This window comes from Bombina bombina, chromosome 6, assembly GCF_027579735.1.
Source record: "Bombina bombina isolate aBomBom1 chromosome 6, aBomBom1.pri, whole genome shotgun sequence".
NCBI lineage: Eukaryota > Metazoa > Chordata > Amphibia > Anura > Bombinatoridae > Bombina > Bombina bombina.
In genome coordinates this window covers 899,883,238-899,910,902 of record NC_069504.1, presented here as the reverse complement: position 1 = coordinate 899,910,902, position 27,665 = coordinate 899,883,238, and the positions used below count along the sequence as shown (strand labels likewise).

Here is a 27,665-nt window from a genome sequence, read left to right as displayed (position 1 = left end):
TTATGTGTTCCCGCCGTTTCCTCTCATCCCCAGGCTGGTAGCCAGGATCAATCAGGAGAGGGCGTCGGTGATCTTGATAGCTCCTGCGTGGCCACGCAGGACTTGGTATGCAGATCTGGTGAATATGTCATCGGCTCCACCTTGGAAGCTACCTCTGAGACGAGACCTTCTTGTTCAGGGTCCGTTCGAACATCCGAATCTGGTTTCACTCCAGCTGACTGCTTGGAGATTGAACGCTTGATCTTATCGAAGCAAGGGTTCTCAGATTCTGTTATCGATACTCTTGTTCAGGCCAGAAAGCCTGTAACTAGAAAGATTTACCACAAAATTTGGAAAAAATATATCTGTTGGTGTGAATCTAAAGGATTCCCTTGGGACAAGGTTAAGATTCCTAGGATTCTATCCTTCCTTCAAGAAGGACTGGAAAAAGGATTATCTGCAAGTTCCCTGAAGGGACAGATTTCTGCCTTGTCTGTGTTACTTCACAAAAAGCTGGCCGCTGTGCCAGATGTTCAAGCCTTTGTTCAGGCTCTGGTTAGAATTAAGCCTGTTTACAAACCTTTGACTCCTCCTTGGAGTCTCAATTTAGTTCTTTCAGTTCTTCAGGGGGTTCCGTTTGAACCCTTGCATTCCGTTGATATTAAGTTATTATCTTGGAAAGTTTTGTTTTTAGTTGCAATTTCTTCTGCTAGAAGAGTTTCAGAATTATCTGCTCTGCAGTGTTCTCCTCCTTATCTGGTGTTCCATGCAGATAAGGTGGTTTTACGTACTAAACCTGGTTTTCTTCCAAAAGTTGTTTCTAACAAAAACATTAACCAGGAGATTATCGTACCTTCTCTGTGTCCGAAACCAGTTTCAAAGAAGGAACGTTTGTTGCACAATTTGGATGTTGTTCGCGCTCTGAAATTCTATTTAGATGCTACAAAGGATTTTAGACAAACATCTTCCTTGTTTGTTGTTTATTCCGGTATAAGGAGAGGTCAAAAAGCAACTTCTACCTCTCTCTCTTTTTGGATTAAAAGCATCATCAGATTGGCTTACGAGACTGCCGGACGGCAGCCTCCCGAAAGAATCACAGCTCATTCCACTAGGGCTGTGGCTTCCACATGGGCCTTCAAGAACGAGGCTTCTGTTGATCAGATATGTAGGGCAGCGACTTGGTCTTCACTGCACACTTTTACCAAATTTTACAAGTTTGATACTTTTGCTTCTTCTGAGGCTATTTTTGGGAGAAAGGTTTTGCAAGCCGTGGTGCCTTCCATTTAGGTGACCTGATTTGCTCCCTCCCTTCATCCGTGTCCTAAAGCTTTGGTATTGGTTCCCACAAGTAAGGATGACGCCGTGGACCGGACACACCTATGTTGGAGAAAACAGAATTTATGTTTACCTGATAAATTACTTTCTCCAACGGTGTGTCCGGTCCACGGCCCGCCCTGGTTTTTTTAATCAGGTCTGATAATTTTTTTCTTTAACTACAGTCACCACGGTACCATATGGTTTCTCCTATGCAAATATTCCTCCTTAACGTCGGTCGAATGACTGGGGTAGGCGGAGCCTAGGAGGGATCATGTGACCAGCTTTGCTGGGCTCTTTGCCATTTCCTGTTGGGGAAGAGAATATCCCACAAGTAAGGATGACGCCGTGGACCGGACACACCGTTGGAGAAAGTAATTTATCAGGTAAACATAAATTCTGTTATCTCTTTGCCCTTTGCCTGCCTTTTTTTTCCTTCCTAACACCTGAGCCCTAATACCTTTGAGCCCTAATACCTTTGAGCCCTTATAACTTTTTTTTGCAATTTTTAAAAAAAAATAATTTATATTAGCTATTATTATGAGTGTAACGGTAATATAATTTTGATGTGTTTTGTGACACATTTTTCTTTTGCGAAACATCGCTGAGGCCGCTGTAATTATTCTAGGGTAAATCATGGTTCCACTCACGCATTCGCGTTTTCTTTCAACTTAAACCCGATGCACGCAAGCACCAGCGATAAACTCCTTTTCGCTTGTAGGTAACTGTTAGCTCTAAATCACTAGATGTCTGTCTTACTCACAAAACATATGTACTACACAATACTGACGTTTAATGTAATAAACACAAACTACTTGAACAAAATTATATTACTCAATTTATAAAGCAAAGTCTTTAATGACCTTTTCTGGTGTAAATGTAAAATTCTATTATTAATTATTTTTCTGAGGAAAAAAACTAGTTAAGAAGTCACTGGGGCTGGTGCCTTCTATTCCATTCGTGATGTCATTATGTAGCATATTTTCTCAACAGGCAATACAGTGTTACAGAAATGCTTTGGAGTTTATTCCTGTTAGAGAAGTAATTTTTGTCTCCTGTTTCTAGTTCCCATGATTCTAAACAATCATTAATATCACACAAATGCCTATGGTATTTGAATACACACTTCATTACTAATATAATAGTCATGGAAAACACATTAAAATAACAGCACCTCTTGCTTTTATGTAAAAATTGTACTTTGTACCACACTCCCTATAGAGCCACAAAAGCAAAACCTGTAACTTATGTAAAAAAAAATGTTTTAATATTAGCGCTGCAGAATCTGTTGGGCTCTACAAATAACTGATGATCATAATAATAAAAATAAAGTGAAATTGTCACTTTTAATGAAATGTATATAAATACACACACTGTGCTAATTGTAACTTTTTCTTACCATCTGAATACAAAGCGCTTGTGGCTGGCAGAGAAGGGGTTAAATAGTTTGACCCTGCGCACGTTGGGATGTGCTCTAGTCAGGGCAAGCACAGAACCCCCTACCTCATTCTTCTCCTGGTGTGACCCTCCACACTGAGGCTATATCATCCCAGCCTGACACCTTTTATCAAACTTTAATGAAATGACCCAGGCAAACAAATTGTCATTAAACTTTCCATCACTCTGTCCCTTGGTATCACCTTTTATAAATTGGACGGCAAATGTTGTATTGATCCTGCTGTTCTTGCGGCTGAACTTGAAATGACCTGGGCCCTGTATTGTTTATGGCCCCGAGTTGCTTTTCCTTGACACTTTACAACCAGTGCTTGACACACTCTCCTTCTGCATTTCATATTGCTGCCTTTCACTCTCTCTTTCACGTTCTCTGTTCCTACTTGATATTCCTTCTCTTATACTTCCTTTTTCTTCTTCTCACCCTTTTCAATAACCATTTCCCCTCTTCCCTTTATCCTCATCCCTCTCTTACCTACTTATTCTGCCTCTTTGCCTTTCCCTTTTTTTTTTTTTGCCATTTCTGCCCTTATCATGTCATTTGCCCTCACAACAATTCTTTTGTACCGCTATTTCCTTCTTGTCCACCCTTTTATCATTTCACTGTTTCCTCTTTGCAGTCTATTTTCTAGTATTACTTTTCTTCTCCTACCTTTCTCTCTCTGTACAGTTGCCACTTTTCCTTTCTCTTATGACATGCTGCTAAATTCACTGAGGTCTCGTGTTTCACCAGCCTCTGCCGCTTCCCTAGTTTCTATGGTTATCTATGTAGCAGATTCAATAAACAATTGTACGGAGTATTAGTGAATCGGCTGTGTAGAATAACATAGTAGTTTGTGAGGCTACTTGCATGGGGAAGAGCTCTCTGTAAATTCTGCATGATGTGTCCTTGTCATCGCTTTACTCTTCTCGTCTTCTCATTTCATCCCAGTGCTGTAACACATTTAATAAAATTAAACATTTGGAGAGCATCATGATGTAGAACAAGCCCCCCCAAAAATGTGTGCTGCCCTAGGTACAGACCTAGTTGGCCTAAGCCAAAATACAACCATGTTTGTTTCTCTTTTATTTAGTTTCTTCTTATTTGCATTTAAAAAAAATAATCTTATTTGTTTTCTATTTCAAGTACTTTGTTTTCTTTCTTAATTTTTTTTATATTTTACAGCTTTTTTTATTGCATACTTTGGCAGTTATTGTAAAATGATTTCCTTTTTCCTTTGTTATGTGCGCCTTACAATATTCCTACATTTCTTTCTCATTCTTTTCCCTTTCTCTCTTGTGTAGATTAATGAGCTTGACATCCAGTACCGGGATATTCTGGGACATGGAAACGGAGGTACTGTTTATAAGTGAGTATCCTGCACTTCTGCACTCGTGCCTGTAAAAGTGTAATGCTACAAATTCATCTCGACTGGAGATGTGTTGCATACAGTATGTTTCTTACAACCTGTGAAGTGTGTGTGTAGTATAGTATTGTGCAGCGCTGCACTTACAGGCCGCAGCCTTAATCCAGACTCAGCAGGTTCTTTGCTGAAATATGGCAGCCAAATATTGATTTTTTTTCCTGGGCTCAATTGGATGAAAACTTGTTTGTGTAGCAATATCTGCCTGTCCAGAACCCTGAAACAATACTCTCCACGCTCTGTAATCACCAGCCTGCTTCTTGGGGATAATAACATTGCTGGAAAAAGGAAAAGAAATAAACCCTTGTAACCCCCCCCCCCCCTCTGCCTGCACCACTTAGCTGTTAAATGTTAACCCTGCTGCTTCTGGCCATTTGAAGCTAATTTACCAATTTGTCATACCTAGATGCTTTCATGATAAAGTATGTAAAATAGGCATAACCTTGTATGATATAATTCTACTTGTGTAATTTACTACATTAGACTTTATTGGGTACATTTCTTCCTGTTAACCCTCATTGTGCCAAGAGTCTTAAACCTTTGCTGGTTAAGATTGTGTTATCTTTAGTATTAGGCATGTGCGTTCGGACTATTCAGAAGCAAACAAATGCGAAATATGGCGGCCGCCAGCAGCATTCGGCTATTTTTATCCTGTGTAAGTGCCACACACACTAAGATCTGTATTTGTACAGATCTTAGTGTGTTGCACTTTAGCAAAAATAAATCCGGCTCTGAAAATAGCTGAATTCCGCTGGTGGCCGGCATATTCTGCATTAGTTTGCTTCAGAATAGTCTGAATGCACATGCCTATTTAGTATCATTTTCCGTTCCAAGAAATCCAAAGAACGCAGCTTTTTAAATAAGTTTTCATCCTGGAATTCACACAGGGCAAGGTAACATATTTTGTAAAGTTCAGTTATAGGAACATTAACATCTCTTGCTTTCCTGTAAAAATAATGCTTTCCCCCTCTACTCCCTAGACAGGCCGAAAGCCAAATCTGTAACCTACGTTTTCAAATTCCTGCAACTTTCCTAAACCACATTTTTGATTTGCAGGTTACAGAATTAGATTTTTGGCCTTTAAAAGTAAAGTGGGACTAGCACAATTTTTACACAAAAGCCAGAAGCCTTTAATGGGACATATTAGTGCAAACGTAAAATGTGCTTATATTGTTCACAGTATTTCTCCCTTTTACTCCATATACAGCACCCTTATATCTCCTCATTTTGCTCTATAGAACCTCTTTGTAACTCTGCCTATTACAACGTGTACAGCTCGTCCCTGCATTCCCTATTATTACTCCATATAATCTATCTGTATAGCTTTCTGTCTTGCTCCATATACAGTGTGGACCTCGATTGATCAAGCTGTTCTCCTCCCTTTGACTGCAGGTTCGCACAAGTAAACATGCAGTCAGGATTTAGCAAGCAGCGGTCGTCAGACCACTGCTTCCCCACCCTCTTCTTCACCTCTTTGGTGAAGAATTTAAGTCAGACAAGACCGGGGAGATTGATATTTTCTGCCTGCGCGTGATTGGCAAAGTAGCAGGGGGCGGGGTTGCGAGCAATTGCAAAGTAGCAATTGGGTGCAATGTTAAATTCCGGCAGCGGATTGCTGCCCACCAAAACAGAGCTCGGGCGGACAGGGGTGAATATGTAAGCCCCTGTCCTCCAATGATTGATAAATTGAGCTCAGTCTCTCCCTAAACCTCTTCCTGTCTTCCCGTGTCCTATTCCAATAACAATTCCTTTTGTTCCATATACCCTCTTCATAACATTTCCTTTTGCCCTATGCAGCTTCTATATAAAACAGTTTTTCCTTTTGTAGATTTACAAAACCTTAGCAACTCATGCCGTATCAGTCATTCTAGTGCGTGACTCACTATTCCCTGAACTGATTTTGACTATCCTTGTGCTTTACAGTAGAGCAGTCCTGGCTTTGGGGATGGGATATTGCTTTGCTGTGACTCGCTGGCACTTGCATTTAATGCGGGTTTCCTGTTTGTATGAAAGCAAAAGGTAGGCAACAAAGCAATAAACTATAGCTAATTGATGTAGCCAAAAAACAAGAAAAAAAAATCTATGAAAAGGGAAAAAAGCCTCATATATATTAGAAACCACAAAGCGGAAAACCTCCAGAGGAAGAGCTCGTTTAAAGTCATAAAAAGTTTTCCCATCACCTTTAACAAGTCTGTATGTCTTTATTCCTGGCAGTAAATGAAGAGCCGGCACGTTTATTTGAATTTAACTTTCTTGCAAAACCAATTAAGCCCCAAACAACTGTCAGTGTGCACCATCCATCCTACTCTCGCTTCAGAAACAGACAGCTCTGGTTCTTTTACGCCATTTCACGGCCTAATTAAATGTTTCTTTAGTTGTGATGTGATGCTGTATGAGAGCTGTCTATCCTTTCTTTTCTCATCTTTTCTAATCCAGATTTTTATTATTCTGTATTTTAATTTGCTCTCATTTCTGTTTTCAACCTGTTTTCCCAGTAGATTTATTCATCCTATGATTTTAGCTTTATTCCACTTTCTTCCCTTACATTGGTGTCCTTTTATATTTATTTCTTTATTTATATATATATATATATATATATATATATATATATATATGTGTGTGTGTGTAGGTATGTATGTGTGTGTATATATATATATATATATATATATATATAATGTGTGTGTGTATATATATATATATATATATATATATATATATATATATAATGTGTGTGTGTGTGTATATATATATATATATATATATATATATATATATATATGTGTGTGTGTATGTATATGTGTATATATATATATATATATATATATATATGTGTGTGTGTATATATATATATATATATATGTTTGTGTATGTGTGTATACATATATATATATGTGTTTGTGTATGTGTGTATGTGTATACATATATATATGTGTTTGTGTATACATATATATATATATATGTGTTTGTGTATGTGTATACATATATATATGTGTGTATGTGTATATATATATATATATATATATATAAAATGACAGATGTAGCAGTAAACTGTAAAATAAAATAATGTTACTGTACGAATAAAAATAATTTATATCTGCCATCTTAGAACAAATCTAGTTACCCAAACCATTCTTTTTTTATATGAGCCAGTTTATTATCTAGTCCTGTATAAAACATAAATGAAAAGTTCTCTGAATGTCTAAAACATCAGTATTTAAAGGGGCATTCTAAAGTAAAATTAAACTATTGTAGTTCATCGCCGTGTGTAATCTATGCATTAGTTACCCTAGATAACTATGTGTTTGACCCCTGCAAAGTAGTTAAACACATAGGCAACGTCCCACTCAGGAGATGCAAGCATTGCAGTCCCAAGCAGGATACAGCTGGTCGTTGACAGGGTTGTGCAACTGCTGCTTCTGATTGGCTGGCTGACTGTGTTTTTGTCAGGAGCTGCAACAAGTAGTTTGAAAAACTACTTGTTGTCAATGTCCACCCTAAAGGACACAATATTTGGTATAATTTTTGCACTTTAGTAGAATATGTCTCTCAATGTTTTTTTACACATTAGTCTCACCCTCCATTACTGGTTTTAGTATGTTTTTTTTATTCACTCTTTTTGTTTTTAATTTCCCTACACTAGTTCACAATGCTAGCTCTCCCCTCTCTCTCTTTTTCTGTCTCTTTACATACAGTATCCTTTCTCTATCTTTTTCACCTCTCTAATAGCCCTTTCTTCCCTTCAGCAAAAGCCATGTTCTGCCCTCACACAGTTAGTGCAGCAGTCTCTTCCTGTTTTGTTTGTTCTTGGTCAAAACTCTCCTATTCTTTGCTCTCCTCTTGTTTGCGCTTAATGCTGGCAGTGAAGATTTTAAAAGACAAACAGCCTGATCTATTCAGGGCAGATAGATGGAGGTTTGGCCTGGGGAAGGCGTCTTGATGAAACTGTTCAATTAAAAGCACAAGCATTTACATGGTGTAATTTCCCTAAATTGCCAGGCAGTCCCTGCAGACAACAGTGTTTGGGGGGGGATTGATCAGCACATTGATTTTGGCTGAAGATGATAAATTTCTGCTGGTTAGTTAAAGTCATTCTGCTGTGGGCCGCAGACTGGTGCTGAACAGCTTCTTCATGGGATGCTTAAAACGGGACTTATTTTCTGAAGCTGCTATGACGGCTCTCAGCCCGTCCTATTCCCCAATCATCTCTTACTCAGATGATTTTTGCTTAGCTTTTGTGTGCAGATCAATAGGTGATTGAAACTGATTAAAACTTAGGCAACCAGTTACAGACGCCACTTTAATTAGAAACTGGCTGATTCTTAAATGAAACTGCTTTCTGTTCTTTTTTTTTTTTCTTTGCATACTTAAGCGTCACGCAAAATGAAAATGGCCTATTTAAAGGGTTTATACCACGCAGGTCTCCTGGGCTCTGCAAACACATATAACCTGTTTGAGAAATTCTACAGTGACCTGACCCTCAAAATTTAATCAACATGTCTTTTTTTCCCCTCCTCTTAATGCATTGCTGTACTTGTAACTTTATATATAATCGTAGTTCCTTACAAAATGTTGAAATAAGTGAAATAATAATGTTAATAATCTCTTAATTAAGTTATTTATTTATTTTGTAACTAGGGTCCATGTTGTCATTTATTATCCGTAGCTACAGATGGCTGTATTTTCTCTCATTGTATCCGGTCATATGGCATTATGGAGTATGATTTCAAAATAAAACTGCATTATTCATATTTAGTGCTTTTACATCATGGTGTTAAAAAGAACCATTAGGAATATTAAACTTGCCATATAGTGCTGCAGACACGTGCATGCTCCTGAGCTTATCTCCCTGATTTTTAACAAAGGATATCAGGAGAACAAAGACAGTTTGTTAGAGCATATCATTGCACACAACTTTCCAATTTAACTCTCTATGTTAATCATGAAAGAAACATTTTGGGTTTAATATCTAGTCAGCTCTGTTGAACCAATCACAAGTGGCAAACGTGTGTAACTACCAACCACCAGCTAGCTCTCAGTAGTGCATTGCTGCTCTTGAGCCTAGCTAAGGATGCTTTACAACAAAGGACACCAAGAGAACAAAGTACAATTTATAATAGAAGTAAACTGAAAAGTCTCTTAAAATTGCATGCTCTCTCCGAACCATGAAAGTTTCTTGTTCCTTTTCAGAATTCTTAGACTATGTAACTTAGTATTTTTACATATAATCCTCCTAAGAAAAGTTGCCATCAGAATTTTAGCATATCTGAAATGTTTCACTTCAAAGTATTTTTTTCTTTCATAAGATGGTGAGAGTCCACGAACCGTAACAGTTCGGCTTAAACTCCCTTAACCAGGAGGCTGGCAAAATGACCCAACACATCCCTCCCACTTCCTGATTTCCCTCAGTCTTAATTTCTTTCATGTAAGTGTGAAGAGTCCATGAGCTACTGACGTATGGGATATACATTCCTACCAGGAGGGGGCAAAGTTTCCCAAACCTCAAAATGCCTATAAATACACCTCCCACCTCACTCATACCTCAGTTTCTTGATTCCTCAGACAAGGGTCACCTTTTTAGGTTTCCAGATAGATTCAGGGTCCATGACTTTCTCTGACAGACAAGAGACGAATGAAGTTGGTTTTAGCTTGTCTAAACCTTCAGTGTCTATCATTCCCTTCAGTGGCTATGTGCATAGAAGTTTTAGGTCTCATGACTGCAGCATCAGACGCGGTCCCCTTTGCTCGTTTTCATATGAGGCCTCTACAGCTTGGCATGTTGCACCAATGGTGCAGGGATTATACTCGGATATCACAACTGATATACTTAAATCCCAACACTCAACTCTCTCTGACTTGGTGGTTAAACCATCACCTTATTGTTCAAGTAGCCTCCTTTGTTCATCCTTCCTGGACTGTGATCTCAACAGATGCAAGTCTTACAGATTGGGGAGCTGTCTGGGGGTCTCTGACAGCACAAGGAGTTTGAATCCTCAAGAGGTGAGGTTACCAATCAATATTTTAGAACGTTGTGCTATTTTCGGAGCTCTTCAGGCTTGGCTTCTATTGAAGAGAGAACTTTACATTCGTTTTCAGACAGACAATATCACAACAGTGGCATATGTCAATCATCAAGGAGGGACTCACAGTCCTTCAGCAATGAAGGAAGTATCTTGGATACTTTCTTGGGTGGAATTCAAGTCTTGTCAAATTTCTGCGATTCATATCCCAGGTGTAGACAATTGGGAAGCGGATTATCTCAGCTGTCAGACTTTACATCCGGGGGAGTGGTCTCTCCATCCAGATGTGTCTTTTCATCTTGTAGAGATGTGGGGTCTTCCAGAAATAGATCTGATGGCCTCTCGTCTAAACAAGAAGCTTCCCAGATACCTTTCCAGGTCCAAGGATCCTCAGGCGGAGATGGATGCTTTAGCAGTTCCTTGGTTTTACCAACCTGCTTAAATTTTTCCGCCTCTGGTTCTTCTTCCAAGGGTTATCTCCAAGATTATAATGGAACAATCTTATGTGTTTCTGATAGCACCAGCATGGGTTCACAGGTTTTGGTATGCGGATCTTGTCCAGATGTCCAGTTGCCAGCCTTGACCACTTCCTTTAAGGCCAGACCTTCTGTCTCAAGGGCTGTTTTTTCCATCAGGATCTCTAAATTTGAAGGCATTGAAATTGAATGCTTAGTGCTTAGTCATAGCAGTTTGTCTGAGTCAGTAATTAGCACTATGATACAGGCTCGTAAGTCTCTGTTTCAAGGAAGATTTATCATCGGGTTTGGAAAACCTATATTTCATGGTGTTCCACTCATGATTATTCTTGGCATTCTTTCAGAATTCCTAGGATTTTACAGTTTCTTCAGGATGATTTGGATAAAGGGTTGCCTGCAAATACTTTGAAAGGACAAATCTCTGCTCTTTCTGTCTTATTTCATAGAAAGATTGCTAAGCTCCTGATATTCACTGTTTTGTTCAGGTTTTGACTCGTATCAAACCTGTTATTAAATCTATTTCTCCTGCTTGCAGTCTCAATTTGGTATTGAAGATTTTACAGGCTTCTCCTTTTGAACCTATGCATTCTCTGGATATTAAATCACTGTCTTGGAAAGTGTTATTTCTTTTGGCTATCTCCTGCTAGAAGATTTTCTGAATTGTCTGCTCTCTCTTGTGAGTCTCCTTATCTGATTTTTCCATCAAGATAAAGCTGTTTTGCGGACTTCGTTTACATTTTTGCCTAAAGTTGTGAATTCTAGCAACATTAATAGGGAAATTGTTGTTCCTGCCTTGTGTCCTAATCCTAAGAATACTCTTGAAAGGTCTTTACATTCTTTGGATGTGGTAAGAGCGTTAAAATATTATGTTGAGGCTACTAAAGATTTCAGAAAGACTTCAAGTCTATTTGTTATTTTTTCTGGTTCCAGGAAAGGTCAGAAAGCCTCTGCCATTTTTCTGGCATGTTGGTTGAAACTTTTGATTCACAAAGCTTATTTGGAGTCGGGGTAAACTCTGCCTCAGCGAATTACAGCTCATTCTACTAGATCAGTTGCCACTTCTTTTGGCTTTCAAGAATGAAGCTTCAGTTGATCAAATTTGCAAAGCAGCAACTTGGTCTTCTTTGCATACATTTACTAAATTTTGATGTGTTTGCTTCTTTGGAAGCAGCCTTTAGTAGAAAGGTTCGACAGGCAGCTGTCTCAGTTTGATTCTAGTGCCTAGAAAACGTAATTATTTTTTTGGATTTAATTTCTCAGCGGATATAGCTGTTTTTATTTTATCCCTTCCTTTCTAGTGACTCGTGGACTTCCACATCTTGGGTATTATATCCCATACGTCACTAGCTCATGGACTCTTGCCACTTACATGAAAGAAAACATAATTTATGTAAGAACTTACCTGATAAATTCATTTATTTCATAGTGGCAAGAGTCCATGAGGCCCACCCTATTTTTTTTGTGGTTATGATTTTTTGTATAAAGCACTTTATTTTTCCAGTTCCTCTTTTTGTATGCTTTTTACTCCTTTTTTTACACCTCACTTCTTGGCTATATGTTAAACTGAGGTATGAGTGAGGTGGGGGGTGTATTTATAGGCATTTTGAAGTTTGGGAAACTTTGCCCCCTCCTGGTAGGAATGTATATCCCATACGTCACTAGCTCATGGACTCTTGCCACTATGAAAGAAATTAATTTATTTTGTAAGTTCTTACATAAATTATGTTTTTTGCCTTCACATGAGAAGGGGTGAATGGTGCATTGCTGAAAATATTTTACTTAAAGGACCAGTCAACACAGTAGATTTGCATAATCAACAAATGCATGATAAGAAGACAATGCAATAGCACTTAGTCTGAACTTCAAATGAGTAGAAGATTTTTGTAAATAAATTGCAAAGTTATGTCTTTTTCCACTCCCCCTGTATCATGTGACAGCCATCAGCCAATCACAAATGCATATACGTATATGCTGTGAACTCTTGCACATGCTCAGTAGGAGCTGGTGACTCAAAAAGTGTAAATATTAAAATACTGTGCAATTTTTGTTAATGGAAGTAAAATGAAAAGTTGTTTAAAATTGCTTGCTGTATCTGAATCATGAAGTTTAATTTTGACTTGAGTGTACCTTTAAAGGGGTACTCTAAAAGCAGCGAGGCTCATCATGCCCCTCAGAGGACCAAACATAGAGCAGAGGGGTGAATAGAATTACCATGGCTAGTGAGTGTAATTCTTCTGCAGGAGTTGTTCACCACCCTGCAACAGTGGGTGACTAAAGGATCAGTCCCAGAAAAATAGAAAGAGAGAGCGGACACTTGATGTAGTTTATTAAAACATAGCATACACGTGTGTATATATATATATATATATATATATATATATATGTGTGTGTATGTATGTAACTGAAAAAAGAGAGAACACAGAGGCGCCAAACATGGCCTAGTACAGCCAAAAACAAAATCTTCATTCCACACAAATAACAATTGGATACTCACAAAAGGGACGCACCCTTTGGTGCTATTGGGACAGACTGGAGCCTCTCAGTGGTCCAGCTCACTGGTGCACATAGATAGTGGATCAGGGCCCTTGGTGATAGTTGTTACCAGATTCCTGAGTGGACACAAAATGTACAGACCATAGCCCAGTAACGTTTAGACAGGACAAAAGGTAAAATGAGCAATCTTACTTACAAGATCTGGAGCACCTGCAGGTGCACTCACAGCATACTGGAACCAAACAGTCGCCCAGTAGACTGATACCTCCAGGTGAAGACAGGATATCTCTTAAATGCCAGTATATAAATTACCAGCATTCAAGTGGTGATAAGAATCTCCATTTAAGAAAGCAAGTGTATAACTTTAAAATCTTTATTAAAATGCGACGCGTTTCTCAGCTATAACAAGCTGTTTCATCAGGCTAAAAATATATATAACACATTCAGAATACACTTGCTTTATAACAAAACAGTACCTAATCTGCAACCAATCGGATTGCTCTAACCATAATGACCATCAAGTGTTAACACCTGTCTGCAAGTGAGTTGGCATGGTAACAATCAACATCAACAGAATTCAGTATGTAATGACAAAACCTCAGCAGACCTCATACCTCGATTTTTTTATTAATTGATCATCTATAGATATGTTTATACAAAAAATGTGATGTGAAATAAACCAATCAATCATGTATAAATAGTAAACATGATATCTCTGTTAAAAAATATTATTGGCCTAAAAAATTAAAACAAGAAAAAGAAAAAAAGAAAAAATGGCAAACACACCTTATAAATGTTCAATCTGCATTCGTCATGCTCTGTGTGCATATCTTGATGCATCTAAAAAGGGCTTTAACCTCATACGGGCTGCAGCCATAACGTGCTCTCTAAGAATCATAAACCAGGAATTAACCTTATTACATTGTGAGAGCGGAATATGTGAAATATCAAACTAATATTGTAATCCCCAATCGTTCATTAGTTCAAACGCTGGAAACCCATGATAATGACCCCATACCTGATAATATAGTGAGCAATGAGATATATATAAAACATAATATCAATATAATAAACATATACATCTGACATGTGATATAGTGCAATCCTACTTCCTGGTATCATATTATATGGAGGCCGGTGTCCAAAGACCAATGAAAGCGGAGAGTAGTTGGCGAAATCAGTATAAACGCCCTATCCCGGGTGCGTGTACCAACAGCCTCCGTGCAAGACCCTTATGCATACGATCCTTGATAATCAGTGTCGCTAGCACTGATCTGATGACCTAACATTGTTTGATCGGTTTAAATAATTAACGGTATTGTCCCAACACTTCATTGGTCTTTGGACACCGGCCTCCATATAATATGATACCAGGAAGTAGGATTGCTCCAGATCTTGTAAGTAAGATTGCTCATTTTACCTTTTGTCCTGTCTAAACGTTACTGGGCTATGGTCTGTACATTTTGTGTCCACTCAGGAATCTGGTAACAACTATCACCAAGGGCCCTGATCCACTATCTATGTGCACCAGTGAGCTGGACCACCGAGAGGCTCCAATCTGTCCCAATAGCACCAAAGGGTGCATCCCTTTTGTGAGTATCCAATTGTTATTTGTGTGGATTGAAGATTTTGTTTTTGGCTGTACTAGGCCATGTTTGGCGCCTCTGTGTTCTCTCTTTTTTCAGTTACCCACCTATCAGGAAGACCATCCTACGACTGAGAGCTGCCTATTGTTTTTGGACTTATTACACTTTGGGACTTTATTATCACCACCTACCTATTCTTGGACTGATTTTGGTACATTTCTATGTTCCTTATATTGTGTAGTACTATAGTCCTATATTTGTGTTGTGTGATTATTTGATATCTTATGTGTGTATGTTATAGGAGGCGCCCCCTAAGGGTGTGATTACACATTGGAGTGTACTACACCCTCATTTTTTCTTCTGTGTATGTATGTATGTATATATATATGTATATATATATATATATATATATATATGTGTGTGTATGTGTGTGTATATATATATATATATATATATATATGTGTGTATATATATATATATATATGTGTGTGTATATATATATATATATATATATATGTGTGTGTATATATATATATATATATATATATGTGTGTGTATATATATATATATATATATATATGTGTGTATATATATATATATATATATATATATATATATATATGTGTGTATATATATATATATATATATATATATATATATGTGTGTGTGTATATATATATATATATATATATATATATATATATATATGTGTGTGTGTGTATATATGTATATATATATATGTGTGTGTGTATATATATATATATATATATATATGTGTGTGTGTGTGTATATATGTATATATATATATATATATATATATATATATGTGTGTGTGTATATATATTTCTCTTGTAAGGTGTATCCAGTCCACGGATTCATCCATTACTTGTGGGATATTCTCCTTCCCAACAGGAAGCTGCAAGAGGACACCCACAGCAGAGCTGTCTATATAGCTCCTCCCCTAACTGCCACTCCCAGTCATTCTCTTGCAGCTCTCGAAAAGAAAGGAAGTATCAAGAGATATGTGGTGACTTAGTGTAGTTTATACTTCAATCAAAAGTTTGTTATTTTTAAACGGTACCGGCGTTGTACTGTTTTTGCCTCAGGCAGAAATTAGAAGAAGAGTTCTGCCAGAGGTTTTTGATGATCTTAGCGGGTTGTAACTAAGGTCCACTGCTGTTCTCACACATAACTGAAGAGTATGGGAAAACTTCAGCTGGGGGAATGGCCTGCAGAATTAACTGCTTTGAGGTATGTTCAGTATATTTTTTCTAGAGAGATGATAAGGGCTAGAAAATGCTGACAGTGCCTGATATATTTAAGGTAAGCCTGATTACAGTGATTTAACAAACGACCGGGATCATGCTTGCAGTAAAGGGTAATATTCATGTTAATTCCTCTTATTACTTAGTATGTAAAACGTTTGCATGATATATAAAAAACGTTTTTTACTGAAGGTGATAAATCTTTATTTGGGGCCTAGTTTTCCACATGGCTGATTAGATTTCTCCTAGGAGTAGTTATTTATGGCCCTTTCACTTTGAGTGCATGGTGGGAGGGGCCTATTTTCGCGCTCTAATTGCGCAGTAGTTTTTGCAGTCTGAGACATCCAGCTTCCCTGAAGGAGTCCCCTGACATATAGGACCTCTGTAAAGGATTTTTGTTCCTACAAAAGTCGTTTTAAGGGCAGGTAGGAGCCACAGTAGAGCTGTGGCAGTTTGCTTGTGACTGTTTATAATGGTTTTAGCGTTTTTCTGATTCGTTTTTGAGCCTGAGGGGTTAATCATCCATTTGCAAGTGGGTGCAATGCTATTTTAGTCTATTATACACACTGTAAAAATTTCGTAGAGTTTACTGCTTTTTTTCACTGTTTTGCAGTTTATGTGATTTGTTTTTTCCCTTAAAGGCACAGTACCGTTTTTTATATTCTGCTTTTTCACATTTATTAAAGTGTTTTCCAAGCTTGCTGGTCTCATTACTAGTCTGTTAAACATGTCTGACATAGAGGAAACTCCTTCATTATGTTTAGAAGCCATTGTGGAACCCCCTCTTAGAATGTGTACCAAATGCACTGATCTTACTATAAATTATAAAGACCATATTCTGGCTTTAAAAGATTTATCACCAGAGGAAATTGACAAGGGGGAAGTTATGCCGACTAACTCTCCCCACGTGTCAGAACCTATAACTCCCGCTCAAGGGACGCCAAGTACATCTAGCGCGCCCATTGCGTATACCTTACAAGATGTGGCGGCAGTTATGAATCATACCCTTACAGAGGTATTGTCCAAACTGCCAGGGTTACAAGGAAAGTGAGACAGCTCTGGGGCTAGAACAAATACAGAGCTCTCTGACGCTTTAGTAGCTATGTCTGATATACCCGCACAATGTGCAGAAGCCGAAGCAGGAGAGCTTCTATCTGTGGGTGATTTTTCTGATTCAGGGAAGACACTTCAACCTGATTCTGATATGTCTACATTTAAATTTAAACTTGAACACCTCCGCGTGTTGCTCAGGGAGGTTTTAGCAACTCTGGATGACTGTGACGCCATTGTAGTCCCAGAGAAATTGTGTAAATTGGATAAATACTATGCAGTGCCTGTTTACACTGATGTTTTTCCAATCCCTAAGAGGTTTTCAGAAATTATTACTAAGGAATGGGATAGACCAGGTGTACCGTTCTCTCCCCCTCCTTTTTTTAAAAAGATGTTTCCTATAGATGCCGCTTCACGGGACTTGTGGCAGACGGTCCCTAAGGTGGAGGGAGCAGTCTCTACCCTAGCGAAGCGTACAACTATCCCTGTCGAGGACAGTTGTGCTTTTCTAGATCCAATGGACAAAAAATTAGAGGGTTACCTTAAGAAAATTTTTATTCAACAAGGTTTTATTCTCCAGCCTCTTGCATGCATTGCCCCAGTCACTGCTGCTGCGGCCTTCTGGTTTGAGTCTCTAGAAGAGACTCTACAGGTAGAAACCCCGTTGGATGATATCCTTGACAAGCTTAAAGCTCTAAAGCTAGCCAATTCATTTGTTTCTGACGCCGTTGTTCATTTAACCAAGCTAACGGCTAAAAAATCAGGTTTTGCTATTCAGGCGCGTAGGGCGCTATGGCTTAAATCCTGGTCAGCTGACGTTACTTCAAAGTCTAAGCTTCTCAACACTCCCTTCAAGGGGCAGACCGTATTCGGGCTTGGACTGAAGGAGATCATTTCTGATATTACTGGAGGAAAAGGTCACGCCCTTCCTCAGGATAGGTCCAACAAATTAAGGACCAAACAGACTAATTTTCGTTCCTTTCGAAACTTCAAGAGTGGCGCAGCTTCAACTTCCTCTAATACAAAACAAGAGGGAAATTTTGCCCAGTCCAAGCCGGTTTGGAGACCTAACCAGGCTTGGAACAAGGGAAAGCAGGCTAAAAAAGCGGCTGCTGCCTCTAAGACAGCATGAAGGATCAGCCCCCGATCCGGAAACGGATCTAGTAGGGGGCAGACTTTCTCTCTTCGCCTAGGCTTGGGCAAGAGATGTCCAGGATCCCTGGGCGTTTGGAAATTGTGTCCCAGGGATATCTTCTGGACTTCAAAGCTTCTTCCCCAAAAGGGAGATTTCATCTCTCACAATTATCTGCAAACCAGATAAAGAGAGAGGCATTCTTACATTGTGTTCAAGACCTCCTAGTTATGGGAGTGATCCACCCAGTTCCAAAGGAGGAACAGGGGCAAGGCTTCTATTCAAATCTGTTTGTAGTTCCCAAGAAAGAGGGAACCTTCAGACCAATCTTAGATCTCAAGATCTTAAACAAATTTCTCAGGGTCCCATCCTTCAAGATGGAGACTATTCGAACCATCCTACCTATGATCCAGGAGGGTTAATATATGACTACCGTGGACTTAAAGGATGCTTATCTTCACATTCTGATACACAGAGATCATCATCGGTTTCTCAGGTTCGCCTTCCTAGTCATGCATTACCAGTTTGTGGCTCTTCCCTTTGGGTTAGCTTACGCACCAAGAATCTTTACGAAGGTTCTAGGGTCACTCCTAGCGGTCCTAAGGCCGCGGGGTATAGCAGTAGCCCCTTATCTAGACGACATTCTGATACAGGCGTCAAATTTTCAAATCGCCAGGTCCCATATGGACATTGTTCTGGCATTCCTGAGGTCTCATGGGTGGAATGTGAACGAAGAAAAGAGTTCTCTATCCCCTCTCACAAGAGTTTCCTTCCTAGGAACTCTGATAGATTCTGTAGAAATGAAGATTTACCTGACAGAGGCCAGGTTGTCAAAACTTCTAAATTCCTGCCGTGTTCTTTATTCTACTTCTCGCTCCTTCAGTGGCTCAGTGTATGGAAGTAATCGGCTTAATGGTAGCGGCAATGGACATAGTGCCGTTTGCCCGCCTACATCTCAGACCGCTGCAACTTTGCATGCTCAGTCAGTGGAATGGGGATTACACAGATTTGTCCCCTCTACTAAATCTGGATCAAGAGACCAGGGTTTCTCTTCTCTGGTGGCTATCTCGGGTCCATCTGTCCAAGGGTATGACCTTCCGCAGGCCAGATTGGACAATAGTAACGACAGATGCCAGCCTTCTGGGGTGCAGTCTGGAACTCCCTTCCGATAAACATTCTGGAACTAAGAGCGATATTCAATGCTCTTCAGGCTTGGCCTCAGCTTGCTGCGGTCAGGTTCATCAGATTTCAGTCGGACAATATCACGACTGTAGCCTACATCAACCATCAAGGGGGAACAAGGAGTTCCCTAGCAATGTTGGAGGTTTCAAGAATAATTCTATGGGCAGAGGTTCACTCTTGCCATCTATCAGCTATCCATATCCCAGGAGTAGAGAACTGGGAGGCGGATTTTCTAAGTCAGCAGACTTTTCATCCGGGGGAGTGGGAACTCCATCCGGAGGTATTTGCACAGTGGATTCAACTTTGGGGCAAACCAGAACTGGATCTCATGGCGTCTCGTCAGAACGCCAAGCTTCTTTGTTACGGATCCAGGTCCAGGGATCCCAAGGCAGCGCTGATAGATGCTCTAGCAGTGCCTTGGTCCTTCAACCTGGCTTATGTGTTTCCACCGTTCCTCTGCTCCCTTGTCTGATTGCCAAGATCAAGCAGGAGAGAGCTTCAGTGATTTTGATAGCACCTGCGTGGCCACTCAGGACTTGGTATGCAGATCTGGTGGACGTCATCACCAGGAAAATCTATCATAAGATATGGTGTAGATATCTTCATTGGTGTGAATCCAAAGGTTACTCATGGAGTAAGGTCAAGATTCCTAGGATATTATCTTTTCTCCAAGAAGGATTGGAGAAGGGATTGTCAGCTAGTTCCTTAAAGGGTCAGGTTTCTGCTCTGTCTATTCTTTTGCACAAGCGTCTGGCTGATACTCCAGATGTTCAGGCGTTTTTGTCAGGCTTTACTTAGAATCAAGCCTTTGTTTAAACCTGTTGCTCCGCCATGGAGTTTAAATTTATTTCTTAAGGTTCTGCAAGGGGTTCCGTTTGAACCTTTGCATTCCATAGATATTAAACTTTTATCTTGGAAAGTTCTGTTTTTAGTAGCTATCTCCTCGGCTCGGAGAGTTTCGGAGTTATCTGCTTTACAATGTGATTCCCCTTATCTCATTTTCCATGCAGATAAGGTAGTGTTACGTACCAAACCTGGTTTTCTTCCTAAGGTGGTATCTAATAAAAATATCAATCAGGAGATTGTTGTTCCTTCACTATGTCCTAATCCTTCTTCAAAGAAGGAACGTCTATTACACAATCTTGATGTGGTTTGTGCTTTAAAATTTTATTTACAAGCTACGAAGGATTTTCGTCAAACTTCTGCTTTGTTTGTGGTCTACTCTGGACAGAGGAGAGGCCAAAAGGCTTCGGCAACTTCTCTTTCTTTTTGGCTAAGAAGTATAATCCGCTTAGCTTATGAGACTGCTGGCCAGCAGCCTCCTGAAAGAATTACAGCTCATTCCACTAGAGCGGTAGCTTCCACATGGGCTTTTAAGAATGAGGCTTCTGTTGAACAGATTTGTAAGGCGGCGGCTTGGTCTTCGCTTCATACTTTTTCTAAATTCTACAAATTTGATACTTTTGCTTCTTCGGAGGCTATTTTTGGGAGAAAGGTCTTACAGGCAGTGGTGCCTTCCGTTTAAGCGCCTGCCTTGTCCCTCCCTTCATCCGTGTCCTATAGCTTTGGTATTGGTATCCCACAAGTAATGGATGAATCCGTGGACTGGATACAACTTACAAAAGAAAACAAAATTTATGCTTACCTGATAAATTTATTTCTCTTGTGGTGTATCCAGTCCACGGCCCGCCCTGTCATTTTAAGGCAGGTGTTTTTTATTTTTAAACTACAGTCACCACTGCACCCTATAGTTTCTCCTTTCTCTTGCTTGTCTTCGGTCCAAATGACTGGGAGTGGCAGTTAGGGGCGGAGCTATATAGACAGCTCTGCTGTGGGTGTCCTCTTGCAGGAAAGCATAAATTTTGTTATATATATATATATATATATATATATATATATACACATATATATATATATATATATATATATGTGTGTGTGTGTATATATATATATATATATATATATATATATGTGTGTGTGTGTGTGTATATATGTGTGTATGTATATATATATATATATATATATATATATATATATATATATATATATATACACAGTATTTATATATTTAAACTTACTAGATGTAAGTGAATATAATGCCCAGAAGTTGCTGCAATACACAGCGGTATTGAGGAGCAGTGATCTTGACTCTCTTACCCCATGAACACCGACTCCTTCAGTAGCTCCGGAACACTTCAGAAGTCACGGTCACGTGACCCACCGGCAGCAGTATACAGTCCGGGGTATATAAAAGCAATATTTACCAGCAAACTAACTACCACCTCAACGTGTTTCCCCTGGTCCTCAGCCGGGCTTTCTCAAGAGGACAAAAACAGTGAAACAATTCCACTAATAATCCCAACAATCAGAAGTCCCCCTGGCACTAAATTGCCTTATGCAGTACTGATCTGCCAAGTCTGTGGGCTGTGAGTGAAAAAATCATACTTGCTTATCTGTGCACTCACCTACTGAACTTACCTGTGTCCAGTAGTAAAGCCCCATCTTAATTAGGTAAAACCAACTCAGGATATTGACCAGGATGTACCACCACGCAGCCAAAAGTAGGTAACTAAAAGGACCTATCTCAGTGACAACTGTGGTAGGTTGGTGAGTGTAATTCTTCTGTAGGCGTTTTTCACCAACCTGCCGCAGTGGTCATTGGGATTGGTCCTTTTAGTCACTTACTTTTGTCTGCATGGTGGTACATCCTGGTCAATATCCTGAGTTGGTTTTACCTTATTAGGATGGGGCTTTACTACTGGACACAGGTAAGTTCAGTAGGTGAGTTCACAGATAAACAAGTATGAATTTTTCACTCGCAGCCCACAGACTTGGCAGATCAGTACTACATAGGTAATTTAATGCCAGGGGGACTTCTGATTGTGGGGGAGTATTATTAGTGGAATTGTGGGACTGGGAGACACATTCGCATATAGGCTTGTAAGGCACGTCGTTAGTCAGTTCAGTAAGGACAGTACAGACAGTATCTAATGGGAGCAGTATATTTTACTAATGCTTGATGCACACTTTGGTAGGTACAGTAATATATTTGACAGGTGTTTTTCACAAAACTGCTGGAAGTTTGTGGGGGACAAACTTTTAAGAGCACCATGGAGCTGCTATTTATTTTTAATAGGAGTGCTGTGAATACACTATTTGTTGCTCTCCAGAAGCAGCTTGATTAATGAGTTTTCATGTGCTCAGCGCTGCGCTCCCACTCTTTCCTTCCTTGTCAGCGCAGCAGCGGCCATATTATTGCAGCTCTGGTCTGAACGTGCGCTAAGCTAAAAGACTGCTCCGGGGCAATCTGCATTTGTCTCTGAGTGCTTTGCTTAATGCCTTCTCCATTGAAATCTACTCACAGCACATCATGGGTTTTAGGGCGGGTGTCAGTCTCTCAGTCTACTGCAGTGTTGTTAATGTATATAACTACATACATTTCAATAACGTTGGCCATATATTTAAGGCAGTGTGTATTAATTTTACCATAACTAATATCTGCTATTAAACAATGTTTGCCATATATTTCATGTTGTGTCTTCTTGTCAGGGTTTTTTACCTGCTTTGTTCACCATGTGCTGCTGGCAGCCATTTTACTCACCTTTCTTGCTGAATCTGGTTCAGAGAGTGTGATTCTTCTCATTTCCTGCACGCCCTCTTATGGCCAGACTGTTGTACATCATCCGTGTGAGACAGGTTGCAGTCTCAGAATTGTGATGTCATCACTTATTATTTAAAGGGCCTCTGTTCAGTATGCTTTGCCCTTGCGTTGTCTCAGACCTGTTTGTGAGTTCCTGTGTATTACCTGGCTAGTCTGACGTCTCTTCTGATTCCTGATCCCTGACTTGTTCCTAACTTTGCTGTTCTTCTTGTTCCTGATTCCGGCTCGTCTGACTACTCACTTTGGCTCCTGACTCGGCTCGTCTGACTACTAGCTCTGGTTTTGACTCCTGGCTTGTTATTCGACTTGTGGACTTTTTATTATTTTTGTTATTAATAAAGGTGTGATTATTTTTGCACTTCTTGTCTCAGTCTGATTCCTGGCACCCTGACATTTCTGTTTAAACCATAACTTATTTCTGTCCCAATATATTGAGTATCTGCATATATTTACATATTTTGTCGAGATAAATACTTGAACAGACATTTTAGTAAAGGTTAGTGCCTGCTTACTTTCTACTGTAACTGTAATTGTATAATATGGAGCAATCCAAAACTGTCCCACTCTGCTTAATCAGTCTATCCATTCATAGGAAGGATCTGTGGATATTAGTCCTCAGACCAGGTGCCTACTTTGCAACATCCACCAACGCAGTTATATTGTAGTTACACAGACGTAATTATCAACTTGTATTACATGCTTTTCCCTCTCAGGGGACTTGCCCCCTTCCAGTATATACAACTCATGGAGGAAGTTTGGATTTTTCTCCTGATTTTAAGCTCTACCTTCATTCTCAGATTAAGGTGGTGTGGGGGTGATGCAGTCTTTAGTTAAGCTCAAGTATATCTCTCTGGGAGGTACGGTTTCTGCAGTTTCTGATCAGACTGCTGCTCCTTCCACGAAGAAAAGAATTCTGCAACTTACTAAGGAGTCAGAGTTGGTTGGCTTAGATTTATTTTCTGCTGGTGAACCTTTATCAGAAGACCAGGATTTTGCTTCTGAAGAGGATTTAGAACCTTCTCTCTCTGTTCAGATTGGACCATCCACAGTCTCCTCTACATGAGTTTTTTAGTGACTTAATTCTGAGGTCTGGGAATCTATTCCGAAGGTATATGATATAATATCTTCTCTGACAAAAAGAACCACTATTCCTTTAGAAGACAGTACTTCTTTTAAGGATCCCATGGATTGGAAGCTGGAGGCCTATCTCAGGAAGGTGTTTTTACAATAAGATTTTGTCTTCAAGCCAGCTGTTAGCATTGCTTGTGTGGCAGGTGGGGTTACTTTGGGATGTGATTCACTATCTGGGTTGGTCGGGGAAGAAACTTCTCTGGAAGAAGTACAGGCTTGCTTGAGGGTGATCAAAGCTGCAAATTCTTTAATTTGTGAGGCATATATGGATATTGTCCGTTTGAATGCAGCTCTATCTGTACTAGCTCGTAGGGCTACAGACAAAAGTCCTCGTCTTCGTCTCAAAGATTGGATTTCCCAAAGTCATCCTGTAAGTCAGTAGGTTATTGGAGCAAAAGGAAACAGTCCAAGAAATCTACATCAACTTCTTCCATGTCAACATGAAAGTGCGTCCCACATTCCAGAATCATTTCGGGTACGGGCAGGTTGAGCCTGTTTTAGCAGACCTGGTTTCAAGTCTGTTCGGCACCCCTAGGTAATAAACATCACCTTGGATGGTTACAGAATAGGCTTTTGAATCGGGACACCTTGTCCCATGTTTTAAAAAATCCATAGGAGTAATTTATGCCGGTTCCAAGGAAAGAAAGGTCAATATATGACCACAATAAATCTGAAATATGCCTACCTGCATATTCCCATTCACAGAGAAAACACCAAATTTCTCAAGTTTGCATTTCGGGACAAACATTATCAATTTGAGGCTCTTCCCTTTGGTCTAGCGACGGCACCAAGGATCTTTACCAAGGTTTTGGTAGTTCTATTGTCAACTTTAGAGCGAGAGGGATCTTGGTCACTTTTTACTAGAATTACCTATAAATTCAGGCTCCTTTTCTCCTGGCTTCTTCATATAGAGACAGTGATTCAGCTCTTGAAGAATCACAGGTGAAACATCAATCTTCCAAAGAGCTCTCTGTCCCCAAACACCAAAGGGAAGTTCCTGGGAGTTGTGATAGACTTGGTATCTATGCATCTTTCACTTACGGAGAATGGCAGAAGGAAGCTACAAACAACTTGTACAGATCTCCAGGTTTTCTGCTTTGCTGTCAATTACTCAGAGCGTGGAAGTTATAGGTATGATGGTTGCAGCTTCAGACGCAATGCATGTGCAAGGTTTTCACAATCTGGTACTGAGATTATTACAAGTTCATCCCTTTGAACCTATGCACAATATGGATATTCAACTTTTGTCATGGTTTCTTGTGGCTATTTTGTCAGCAAGACGGGTTTCTGACCTTTCTGCCTTATCTTGTGAGTCTCCTTATCTAGTGTTCCATCAGGACAAGGCAGTATTGAGAACTCACTATGACTATTTACCCAAGGTTGTTTCTTCTATGAATATTAATTGTGTTGCATTTGTTGTGTCCTTCCGCTAAGAATGCTAAAGAAAGTCTCTCGCACAAATTGGACATGGTTAGGGTAAATAAGTTTTATCTTCAAGCTATCAAAACTTCTACACAGTCTTCATCTTTGTTTATTAATTTTTCTGGACAGTGTAAAGGTAAAAAAAAGCTTCTGCAGTCACTTTGGGTATTAGTTACTTACTGAATGGTCCCACTTAAAGGGACACTGTACCCAAAAATGTTCTTTCGTGATTCACATTGAGCATGAAATTTTAAGCAACTTTCTAATTTACTCCTATTATCAAATTTTCTTCATTCTCTTGGTATCTTTATTTGAAATGCAAGAATGTAAGTTTAGATGCCGGCCCATTTTTGGTGAACAACCTGGGTTGTCCTTGCTGATTGGTGGATAAATTCATCCACCAATAAAAAAGTGCTCTCCAGAGTACTGAAACCAAAAAAAAGCTTAGATGCCTTCTTTTTCAAATAATGATAGCAAGAGAACGAAGAAAAATTGATAATAGGAGTAAATTAGAAAGTTTCTTAAAATTGCATGCTCTTTCTGAATTACAAAATAAAAAATTTGGGTACAGTGTCCCTTTAAAGGGATTGAAAGTTGTGAAATTCACAAATTTGACAGAATACTTTTGGTTTAAAAAAAAAAAAAATTCTAGCAAGAGTTATTGCAGGTTTTGGTATACTGAGCATACAAAGGTAGATCACGTGCATGTGTACTCTTGTCATGCACCAAAACACACGTATCTGGGAAGGGCTGTCCTAAAAATTTCAACATGACTGGGAAATGTGAACTTAATTATTTTAATCTGATTATTTATCAGTACCATAAAAAACAGCTTTTTAAGGATAAAAAAATAATTTATATTTATGATTTTGAATTGTGCTGGAAGGACTCATTAGCATGTCACAGGACCTTGCCCAATAGTGGTGCAAACTGTAAAGAATAAGATTAGAGGTGAAAACGAATAGATTTGAAAATTAAAAGAACATGCTAAATAATGAGCATATTAACATTTTTCTTAATATCATGATTCAGATTTTTACTTCCATGTCCTTTTTAAAATGGGATGTCACTTTAAGAACAAAAGTCGGGGAGGTCAGAAGGCAAACGAACACAAGAACGGTTCATTTATATGCCTAAACATCGGAATAATAAACCCATATGTATCCTAGTTTTAAAAAATAAAGTTGTTTCTGTTTTTTAATTTGCTTGGTGGTTTTTGGCTTGCAAATTCTTATGCCCATTCTGGTTAACTCTTCCATAGAAAGCATTGCTGACAGGGTCGGAGTTAAAGGGACAGTATACACCAATTTTCATATAACTGCATGTAATAGACACTACTATAAAGAATAATATGCACAGGTACTGATATAAAAATCCAGTATAAAACTGTTCAAAAACTTACTTAGAAGCTTCCAGTTTAGCTCTGTTTAAAAGGTTACTGGAACACCCACTGCAAGTGGAAAATATCTGACACTCCCCGCTCCCCCTTCCTTTGCATATGAAAAGAACCTTTATACAAACAGAAGCAAGCTGGAGTAGGTATACGTCGGTATTCTCCTAAAACTTTGGGGCTTGGTTAGGAGTCTGAAAATCAGAGCAATGTTATTTAAAAATAAGCAAAACTATCCATTTAAAAAATACAAAACTGTATGGGCTATATAAATGGATCATCTACAAAACATTTATGGAAAGAAAAATCTAGTGTAGAATGTCCCTTTAACATCCTTCTCATCAGTCCCTACGCTATGCAAATGGCGAAGACAGACAAGTAATTACTGTATCTGCTACAGACTCATTTGATGGACTGGCTGTTAAGTAAGAGAGAGGTGCAGTACAGGTGTGTGTTACTGTGTAACCAGAGCTCCTTTCAGGCTACATTAATCACTTTACAGCTCCTATGTTTGGGGTAAATTGAGGCAATTGAGATCCCATACTAAAGCCAGAACATTCCCTTTCCTTACTGGTGACATGTGCATCCTCTGCCTGCTGGCTTCCTTTGTGACCCAAATCCTCCCTATAATTAAATGTTAAATTGGTACTGTCAGTGATCTGTAAACCAAACCAGGCGTGTACCCTGCACGAGAAACTTAACCCAGGCCTCC

At 39.2% G+C, this 27,665-nt stretch overlaps 1 protein-coding gene across 2 annotated transcripts in view; it reads left to right on the top strand.

The window, feature by feature from the left end:
• The window catches only part of MAP2K5 (mitogen-activated protein kinase kinase 5), a 314,237-nt gene that overhangs the window by 52,369 nt on the left and 234,203 nt on the right, over window positions 1-27,665 (top strand). For both annotated transcript variants that reach the window (XM_053718510.1, XM_053718509.1), the window contains exon 8: window positions 4,030-4,094. In XM_053718510.1, coding sequence (XP_053574485.1) covers window positions 4,030-4,094 — 65 coding nt within the window. The remainder of the gene's footprint in view (window positions 1-4,029; window positions 4,095-27,665) is intronic.